The 10853-nt window shown below is 45.3% G+C and overlaps 1 protein-coding gene across 2 annotated transcripts in view; it reads right to left on the bottom strand.

The window, feature by feature from the left end:
- Window positions 1–10853, bottom strand: part of Thrb (thyroid hormone receptor beta) — a 337187-nt gene that overhangs the window by 84160 nt on the left and 242174 nt on the right. For both annotated transcript variants that reach the window (XM_005348559.2, XM_026779793.1), the window contains exon 3: window positions 6405–6468. In XM_005348559.2, the coding sequence (XP_005348616.1) occupies window positions 6405–6426 (22 nt within the window). In that variant the 5' untranslated portion in view covers window positions 6427–6468. The remainder of the gene's footprint in view (window positions 1–6404; window positions 6469–10853) is intronic.

Raw genomic sequence — 10853 nt, 5'->3', positions numbered from 1 at the left:
TCTTTAAAAATATAAAAAGGTCAAATATCCTAATAAAAAGAAGATAATATACTAAATTGCAAAAATATTTGTAGCAGTTTTTCAGAGACTATGAATCATTTTGTTAATATCTAACTCATAATGAAAAGACACCACAACAGAGAAGCTAACCAGAGAAGTAAACAGCCAACTACAACACAAAATGAAGTGGGGTACAGTGTTCATGACCATAACCCTAGCCCTCTGGAGGCTAGGGAAGAGGATTGCTACTCAAGTGTGAGGAGAACCTAGGCTACATGAATACTGGGCTAAGCAGGGCTATTCATCAAGACCTAGCATCAAAAGGAAAGGAAAACAAAACAAGGAGAAGCGTTTTTGGTCAATAAACATGTGTATAGCCAAACTCATTATCAACAAGAAGGCTGCAGTTTTGAGAAGCTGGGATAAAAGTTTTCCATTGCCTTTCCCCAGACAAATGGATTAACCGCCCTACACCCTTAGAGTTGGAGGCTGAGGTGCTGCATTGCTGAGGGCATCTAATTCCCTCGCTAATGTGGCTACAATTTGATTTAAGAAAGATATTCCAAAGATGCCCTCCATCCTCCAAGCCAGTCTTTGCTTCTACTTGGTAGATGTGACCCTCAGGACATAATTAGCAAGGTGCAAAGTCCAGGATAAGGCCAGTCACTGTAAACCATGTTCTGAATATCCCTCCAACAAAGACTTGCCCATCATATTTTGCATATCCCCTCCAACAAAGGCTTGTCCCTCTGATATTACCAGTTTGAGAGTTGAGACAACATCCTGGTGTGATGGATAACTGGGCAACCACAGCTATAATCCTGCTGAAGGATATATCAGTGACCAGAGAACAAGACACTAACAAGCTACACCCTGTGCACATTGGCTATCTTTGAGGAATGTCCTTATTTTGGGGTCTATAACCTTCACCATCAGTAACCTTCACCAGGAAGAACACTCATGCCATGTGCAGAGTAGCCACTACCGTGATTCTGAGAGACTGTTCCAACGACTCTTATGCAGCAGCTAACAAGCGCCCAAGACAGACAATCATCAGTAGACGTGGGCCTTCCTTTACAGAAATGCGACTGTGAGCATCAGTGTCAAAAATAAACAGTACGTTCTGACAGGTGAAAGGAGAACGAGGGACCAGCGAGTTCCACGTTTTCCTACATAAGGAATACAATGCGATGGCTTATTTTGTTTTTAAATTATCTCTTTCAGTTTTTGAGATTACCATATCATTTTCCTTTTCCCTTTCTGCCCTCCAAACACCCCCGTATACCACTCCTTGCTCTTTTTCATATTCATGACTTTCCCCCCATAAATTGCAGTTACACACACATATGCATTATATATAAATTCATAAGTACAACCTGCTCAGTCTGTATAATGTTAATTGTATTTATGTTTTTAGGACTGGCCATTTGATATTGGATAACCAATTGATGTGCTCTTTGTAATTAGACTTAAAACCTGCCCAACAAGAGAGAAACCATGCCTGGTACTGGAAACCTAGCCAACTAGCCAGGGCTAGTGAGGTCATGGATCTTGGAGGAGAACCTACAACCATCATTTTACTAAACCAGCATGATCCCTAACTATATACTAAAGATGTGTCCTTATACCCACAGATAAATGCAGTTATCACCACTAACCAAGGGATTTTGTCTTTGCCACAGACTGAGCCTGGTACAGAAAAACCACAACCAATCAAAATGCAGAGTTGTGGAGCCCAGGCCCAATGGACACATCTACAACACATCTCCCACACCTAAGGCTGGGGGATCGTTGTGGAAAGAAGGGGGGCAAAAAGATTCTAGGGAATGTTGTAAAAGCCAGAGGGACAGGGACTTTGCAGTGAGTATGTGTCCCTAGGAATATCTCTACCTTGTAAAGGCTCAGCAGCGTGAACACCCAAACAGGAGCTGAACAAGGACAAGGAGAGATTTGCAGATGGGATGTGATGGGTGGTGGGGACCTGGGAGACTTCAACCCTATGCAAGGACTAGAGGCAACTAGAGGAATGCTGGGAGCAGAGAAATAGTCTTTCCCACTGAGGGTTTTCATCTTCAACTTGACCCAACATAGTCACTTGGGAGTGAATCTTACTGAGTTCTCTAGAATAGCTTGGCCTGCAGGTACGCGGCTAAAGGATTTTCTTACTTGGATTACCGAGACGGGCAGGCTCAGGCTGAGTGTAGGTAGCACCGTGCTCATGGCCTGGGCCTTGGGACTCAATGAAGAGGAGAGAGATCTGGCTGCATTTCTTCCCTCTGCTCTTGATGATGATGAATATGGTCTGAGCAACCCTCTCAAGTCCTGCCGTGGTGACTTCCCAGCTGGGATGGACTCGAACCAGGGAATGTGAGCTAGTACAAATCTGCTCTCCCTTAAAGAGCTTTCTTAGGATATTTTATCACAGCAATAGAAAACAAAACTAAGATGGTATTTGGAGAGACTGAGTGATTGCCTTAGGTAACATCCTTGGCAGATAAATAACTTACACAAATAAGGAGGAAAGACAAGGATCACAATGGGAAAATGGATAATAAGTATGAATGGAATGTTTTATGCGGGTGACCAATAAACATGTAGAAAAATGCTTAACTCTGGGAGTAATTAAAAGTGCAACTACATCTATCTCATTCTTAACGAACGATTTTACACAGAGGGAAACATTAAGGTCAACCCCAAAGTTCAGGCTATCACTGCAACACCCCTATACTGGGACATGCAGTCATAATGATCCTTAAAGGGAAACAGATGGACAGAAACACAAAAGAAGCTAACGAGGTAGAAGGAATAAGCAGCCAAAGAGGTGCAGGTGAAATAAAGAAACCAGGAATATTCTGTTTCTCCCCCAGAGCTGGTAGCAGTGTGGCTTACATCCCAGGGTCCAGGGACTCTGCTAACTGTAGCAGGGCGGCTTATATTCCCAGGGTCCAGAGATGCTCTGCTAACTGTAGTAGGTGGCTTACATCACGGGGCACAGGGACTCTGCCAGCTGTAGCAATGCGGCTTACATCCCAGGGCCCAGGGACCCTACTAAATGTCCATCCTATCTCAAAGCAAGGCTGTGTGCAAATGCTACAAATCCCTGCTGCTTTGGTTTCAGGAGCGGTCAGTGGAGTCTGAGTTCTTGGTTTCTTTGCCAAAAGCCTTTCCCTTTGCTGCTAACAATGTTAAAAGTATTCACATCTTTGAGTTGATGCTTCTGTGCTGTGAGTTGGGGTTTTATTCCAAATAGAGCTCATTACAGTGTCATAAATGTCTGAAGAACTCTCTTAGACTACCTGGAATTAGAGCTTAAGGCCCAACCGCTAAAATATCTCAGGAAGGCACTTTCTTACCTTCTTCTTTAAGGATCAGCTTTGTTCAGTGAATGGTGTCATATAGTCCCAATTTCAAATTAGGTAAGGCAAAGAGATAAAGTTTGGGCAATACTCATGTCCAATAGCTGTTGGTAAGCCCAGAAAATAAAGATGTTTCCACTCAAGTCCATCCAAAAGACAACCATTCACAAGCATTGTTGATGGACGAGCCTCTGCATGCAATACATGCCTCTGTTGTGTGAAATGCTGGTTTGTTGTTAGGGAAGCAGCTTCAGCGCTCCTAACTGTACTCCTGTAAAGCCAGCTGTTTTCTCCTAAGGGTTAGTTGATGTTCTGTAGCGCTTAATAGTAGTGCTACCTGTTATGTTTTCTGAAGAGAAAGAATGCATACTTGGCTTTTCAATTATGCACTAGAGTAAGCATTTGGCGCCAATGGCTTTTTATCTTTACTGTGGTCTGCCTTAGGTTAAAATAACAAAATAACTGGAGGCTGCAGTGAAGGAGAGAGGAAAAACGAACGGCTTTATTTCACACACAAATGAAAGCCTCTAATGTGATGATTTTCTTATCTGAGCCGCTCCCAGCCCCCAGTCTATCTATGGAGTCGGCTCTTCTGCAAATCCAGCTGCCTGAGTGTCTATAGAAAACACATGCCAGAAACGAGAGCCCTCTATCCCACTAGGAGGTAGTGCCCTAGCTCAGGCACTCAGCTTCAGGGTTCTGCTTAACATTAGGGTGAGCTGGAGCTAGGGGAACCCTCCAGGCTTATGGGGATGCTAAATAAAACACCAATAAAGACAGCCATGGCCAAAGCTGGTCTTCCGCCTGTTTCGTAGATTGTTTCATTACAAGATAGTCAAGCCTACTTGGTAATGGACAGTCTATGGTTCTTCATGTTGTAATGGCTGGATGAGGGTCCTGTGATACTGTATGGACTGTGGAGGTAGAATATCTCCTTACCACCTTCTAGAACCAGAGATCAGATGAGTCTGCAATCAATCATCAATTAATCAATCAATCACTATTGCCTATTTCTGTTCTAGATCATCTTACTGTCCATATTCACATTAAATATTGCCATTCCTCTGTCTCAAGAGTGTACGTTCTCTGGAGTTGCTACCTTTGGAAGCATTTTCAGGGGCAAATTGTCATGGAGTACTGAGCTACCATTGTGAACTGAGGGCATTCTGACAGTCTCCAATAGGAATAGTTTCTCTGTTTGCATGGCCAGCTGTCTGTGTGCTTTCACATATATGTGATGTGGGAGGTCCTTCTGCATATGTGTGGCTTTTATTGGATAATGAATAAAGCTGTTTTGGCCAATGGTTTAGCAGAGTTAAGCCAGGTGGGGAAATCCAAACAGGGGCAGAGAGAGAGAGAGAGAGAGAGAGAGAGAGAGAGAGAGAGAGAGAAAGAGAGAGAGAGAATAGTCAGGAAGATGCTATATATTTGCTGAAAGAGAAAGACACTAGAACCTTTTCAGTAAGCCACAGCCTCATGACCATACATAGATTAATAGAAATGGGTTAATTTAAGATGTAAGAGCTAGCTAGGAATATGCCTAAGGCTATTGGTCAAACAGCATTATAATTAATATAGTTTCAGTGTGATTATTCGGGTCTGGGCAGCAGGGAAATGAACTAGCAGTCTCCGTTTGCATACATGTAGGTACAAAGACTGACACTGTCGCTCTAGCTGGCTAGGGTTGCCTTTCAGACCCTCAGGAACATGGGGAATATGACTAGGGTGGAGTCACACTGATTTCCCACTGTATGAGCAGGTTTTCTACATGGAAGAAGTTGGCGAGACTTGAGTGAAGAAGAATCTGGCCATATTGGCAGTGGAGCAGAAGTAGGAGTTGTGTTTTCTGAAGCGAAGTAAGACAGGGAGAGGATGTGTGATTCTGAGGGCCTTGTTTCTTACAGGTGCAAGCCATTCTGGTTTGCTCAGGTACTCTATTTGGGCACATCAAGAGTTCAAGTCTTGGTGGGTAGGAAGCCGAGGTGTGATGTCATGGAGATAATGTTTCTGATCATTGGGAGTTTAATGATTTCTAGTTACTTTGGGTTCTCAGGCATATTAGAGAATGGGTTCTCAAAGAAGTTGCTTGTGCATTTGGTTCATTCTAGGGTGGGGAAGTAGCATGAACAAATATTCGAAGTCAGGTTGTTTCACGATGTGCAGAGGAGTATGAGCATCCTTCTTGCGGCTATGGCAACCAAGAGCCCAGGGACTGATTTAGTGTTAAGTTGGAAGGTGGAAAGATGGTGTCATACTCTCATGGGTTTATTCCAGTCAGCAGACACATTTTGGTTCATGAATCTTTGCTCTAAGTTAGCTATTAGTTATTAATTAACTAAGTTAACCTAGGTTAACTATCAATATTTAAAAATTTAGATATCTGATTAAAAAACATCTAGTTTTCCAACATCGCTTGAAAATCTCTGGCTTCTCAATGCCTTCTTTCAGTCATTTTATAATTGAGGGTGGTTTGCTTTGGAGTGAACGGAGTACTTTGGGTCAGCTTCTCCCTGACCTTCTCAGCCTTTGGTGATGTCTGACTGGCCCCAGGGGCCTTCATACACATAGGCAACTCATACAATGGTGGTGGCCCATTGCCACTTTGGTGACTGTTCTGGCTCTCTCTGACCTTGTAGTTCACTCCTGCCCTACGTGATCTCATCACGTTCCATTCCAATTCACTGCTGCTGGGACAGGCAGCCCACCCTGGGGATACATTGACGTGTAGTCACTAAGTCTGCAGAACCATTTGTTATACGAATCTGGAAGACTTTGAAGAGTAATGTACTCAGGGCACAGGGGTGATCTCAGGAGGGCCAAACACTGGCCTTTCACTGAAACTATCACCTCTCTTCAGCCACCCTCTTGGGAATGACATCATTTCTGACATGTTTTTAGGGACATTTCCAGAGGAAGTCATATTATTTAATGGCTTGGAAATAATCGCTGCTAAGATTCTCAGGTCGGGCTGTAGGAGTTCTGTACTTCAGTTTAGGTGATATATAAAAGAAGATGCGCAATGAAAATCAAGAAAGGATGTGTAGATACCTGTCATACTGTTAGGAGTCATAGGTTAGTCGTCATGCTGGGTCCTCTTCTGCACTGGCATTTCCTACAAAGAGACAAAATAATACAGATTACAATCTGCACTTGACTTTCTATTGAGACAGGGTCTTACTGTGCAGCACTGGCTGGTCTGAAAGTTACTGGAACAAGGCTGGCTTCAAACTCACAGAAATCCCACTGCCTCTGTCTCCTGAGTGGCAAGATTTGACTTATTTATTAAATATATTTCATTCATTTTTTTTTTTGGATTTTCAAGACAGGGTTTTTCCGTAGCTTTTGGTTCCTGTCCTGGAACTAGCTCTTGTAGACCAGGCTGGCCTCGAACTCACAGAGATCCGCCTGCCTCTGCCTCCCGAGTGCTGGGATTAAAGGCGTGCGCCACCACCGCCCGGCATATATTTCATTCTTTGACAATTTCAGCACACCCCAAACAGACACCCCTTCCCTTGTCATGTCTTCTCCTGTTTTATCTTTATTTTTTGAAATTCAGTAAGTCCAACCAGTGCCCCCTATTGGCATGTTGACTGGTCTTGCTGGCTTGATCATGTGTGCATAACTATAGCTGCCTCGAGTCTGAGTCCACCAGCTCAGAAGCCAACATGTCACAGCCTCCTCCCATCCCCCAGCTTTTACATTCTTCCTGCCACCATCTGCCTTAATTTGTTGTTATTGTTCCAAACAATGCTATGTTCACTAATGAACTTGAGGCAAGATTGCTCACCCTAACTTGGAACTGGGGGCAGGGGCGGGGTTAGAAGCAGAAAGGGTTATATGGCACACACAGGTAGCAAAACTTCATTACCATCTCTGGCTTCATTCTATAATTAGGCTTTTAAAACAGTATTTTTTTTTAAGGGCACTTGTTCACTGTTCTTTGGTTTGTTTTTAGGAGAGCTGCCAGACTCCAGACAGACAGGCTATTTTCCTATGACTAAGATGTTCAAGCATCTCCAAGCTCTCACGGTGCAGGCCGCAAAGCAGCAGCTTCAGCCTTGAGGGTGCCTTGAATAAGACTCCCAGATGATTCACATCTTAGACATCTTGCTCCTAAGAACGGACTCCTTCACCTGCCCACTTACGACCTCCCCTCTTGTCAGAGCTCCTTTCTGCCTCTCACCAATGCATCTGTGAAGTCCGCGAGCGAAGGAAAGACTGAAACTCAGACTGGAGGGGGAGGAGGCCCAGTGGGGTCCATGACAGACGCACACACGCTGAGAGAAACGCACTACAGGACACATACAAGTGGCTGGTACCCACAGATTCGAGCGCTTCAGTATATTGCTGTGGCTATTTTATGGGAGGGGTTCTGTGACCAGGATGGCAGAAGCATGAGTCTCTAAATGGGTCTGAAACCCAGTATGTGCGCTCAAGGGCTAGCACTGCTATGGACCAGCCGTGGGGTCCTGAGAAGCAATTTCTGACCACTGGAATTCCCATTCCTTCAATGCAAAATGAGGAAAGGGGCACAGGCTTCGCTATGTCACAGGCTGCTGCTAAGGCTTCCAGGATTAAGGGGATCTGGGTGCTGGGATGCAGCACACTGAGCTATCGCAGCCTTTGGACGAGGAGCCATGGGCATGAGTAGGACAAGAGGGAGCCGGTGGGCAAAGAAGAACATGAATTATGTTCTCACTACAGCTCTACATAGCCACTCAGTCTTTGACTCTATACCTGTGTGGTGGCCACGGTTTCTTGTCTTTATCATGGTTCCTGTCACACCCAAGAGAAATTATAGGTTCACACAGCTACCTTTCCTATTAGCTGCAAACTCTTCTGGCACAACCTGCTACTCTCCTTTTTTTTTTTCTTTTTGGTTTATCTCCTTCATCAAGAAGAGTATTGGACACCATCATATGTTGAATAATGGCTACAGCAAAGTGCAGCCTCTATGACACACACGGGGCATGCCCCATGAACTGGCCACCTGACAGAAAAGATGAGAAGTAGCTACTAGCCAATGAATTCTCACAGCTGATCAGCTGATCGCCTTCAAAGTCCCCAGCCACCTTCAGCCCCAGCCCCAGTCACGTGTTCAGCTTCTTAGAGGGAGATGAATCAGGCTTGGAGATGTTGGCTGTGGGACCATGGGTTGTGTCCGAAGTCCAATGGACTCTGTTGCTTTTTTTAGCTTTGCTATTATCCCCCTCCCGGCCCTGGAACCTGCCATGTTTTCCCACCACATGACTGGAATGCTCCAGAGGGCGATGAGGCTTATGGATTCAGAGGGGAACGAGGTTTATAGTTCAGATGAGTAACTAAAGCGTCCCACCTTGGCCATGCTTGTTCATGGCCTGAAGGGCGATAAGATGTCTCCTCTGGACATTTGAAAAAACAGAAAGGAGATATGCAAGATATTCATCAGTATGGCTATAGGATAGGGTCATTTCAGGTTCCCTATCCTCAGCTGCCTCAGGAACTAATTGGGGATATCTCCCTGGGCACCTGGGTCCATGTCTCTTGCCAACCCTAAGATGGCTCCCTTAATTAAGATATGTGCTTCCCTGCTCCCCTATCCAACCTTCCTTTATCCCAATCCCCCTGTTTCCCCAAGTTCCCCCCATCCTCCCCTTCTCACTTTTCTTTCTCCGTCTCCCCTTACCCCCCTCCCATCCCACCCCCAAGATCCCAATTTTTTGCCCGGCAATCTTGTCTACTTCCCATAACCAGGAGGATAGCTATATGTTTTTCTTTGGGTTCACCTTCTTATTTAGCTTGCATATCACCATAGAACCTTCATATGGCGATGAATGGAGGTAGAGACAGAGACCCACACTGGAGCACTGGTATGAGCTCCCAATGTCCCAATGAGGAGCAGAAGGAGGGAGAACATGAGCAAAGAAGTCAGGACCACAAGGGGTACACCCACCCACGGAGACAGTGGGGCTGATCTATTGGGAGCTCACCAAGCCCAGCTGAACTGTGACTGAAAAAGCATGGGATAAAACCGGATTCTCTGAATATGGCGGACAATGAGGGCTGCTGAGAAGCCAAGCACAATGGCAATGGGTTTTGATCCTACTTCATGTTCTGGCTTTGTGGGAGCCTAGCCAGTTTGAATGTTCACCTTCCTAGACCAGGATGGAGTAGGGAGGACTTTGGAAAATTTATTAAAAAAAAAAAACCAGAAAGGAAAGGGAAAATAAAGGGGGGGGGGAGAAGGAAGAAAGGAGGGGAGGAGGGAGGCATGAGGAGAGAGAGAGAAAGAGAGAAAATTTCCTTTCAAGAAGAAGATAAAGCTGCAACCGTTTGAGACCAGAGCAAGGGAAGAGAACAGCCCCAACGTCCCAAGCAGCATACCTGGCTTCAGTCTTCCTCAAGGCCCATCCCTATCCCCTCCTTGCCACTCAACTCTTATTTGGTGACCTTTGGCAAACACACCCTCTTTCCCTGGAGCTGATTCAATCACAGTTGTCACCTGACTGACAGCTCCCAGCTTCATACACAACAATAACACCAGTGTGGTGTAACAGACCATTTTCCTTTATCTCTCTGTCCTTGAGCCATAAATCCCCAGCTGCGCGTTCTCAACACCAATAACTTAAAAGTTTCTTTATCTTCAAAATCCTGACCGAATGGGCATATGCACTACAGGAATAAATGCAATTTGTGAGGCCGGAGTGACTTGGAGAAGGGAAACAGTTCGTCTTATCGGCCTTCCAAAGGTCAGCACCGTAAGCCTCCGCATTAACTTTCCAGGCTGTTGTGACTCAGTACTCTTTCCTTCAGTGAGAGTGAGGCTTTGGACCACATTATCAGTGATCCTGTGCCATGGTGGTAGCATTGGATGGCATTACTATCACCCTACTGCTAATGGTGTGCAGAGAAACCATTACTCTAGCACTTGAGTAGTACGTGGCATGGGGCATTGTTACCATGGCCCTTCAGTGAGGTCTAGATTTATTTTCCCCAGTGTGTGTGTGTGTGTGTGTGTGTGTGTGTGTGTGTGTGTGTGTGTGTGTGTATGTAGGCCTGAGGTTGGTAGGGAATCACGTTTGATTATTCTTCCATGCTATTCATCGAGACAGAGGCTCTCAATCAAACCCAAAGCTCACTCAAATTGCTAGCCTTGCTAACCTGTTCAGGGACCCTGTCTCTGCCCTTTGAGGCTGGCATTACAGGCAGGCCGCCATGACCATCTGGCATCTACTTGGCTACTGGAGATCTGAGCTCACGCCCTTGTGCTTAACCAAGTGGTTAAGTGAGTGCTTAACCACTGGGCCATCTCCCCAGCTCAGGGCTCTAGGATTTTAAGGGTGACTCTGGCAACGTGTCTGATAACCTGTCAGGTATCACTTGTTCCTGGACCTCAGTTTCACCTATCCTACAACACCCTGGGGAGAGAGTTCTTCCCAAGAACTGTACAGTGGCCTGGGGCTCAGATGTGTGTGTGTGTGTGTGTGTGTGTGTGTGTGTGTGTGTGTGTGTGTGTGT

The sequence above is a fragment of the Microtus ochrogaster genome, chromosome 6 (assembly GCF_000317375.1).
Source record: "Microtus ochrogaster isolate Prairie Vole_2 chromosome 6, MicOch1.0, whole genome shotgun sequence".
Lineage (NCBI taxonomy): Eukaryota > Metazoa > Chordata > Mammalia > Rodentia > Cricetidae > Microtus > Microtus ochrogaster.
This window is presented reverse-complemented; position numbering and strand designations above follow the sequence as displayed.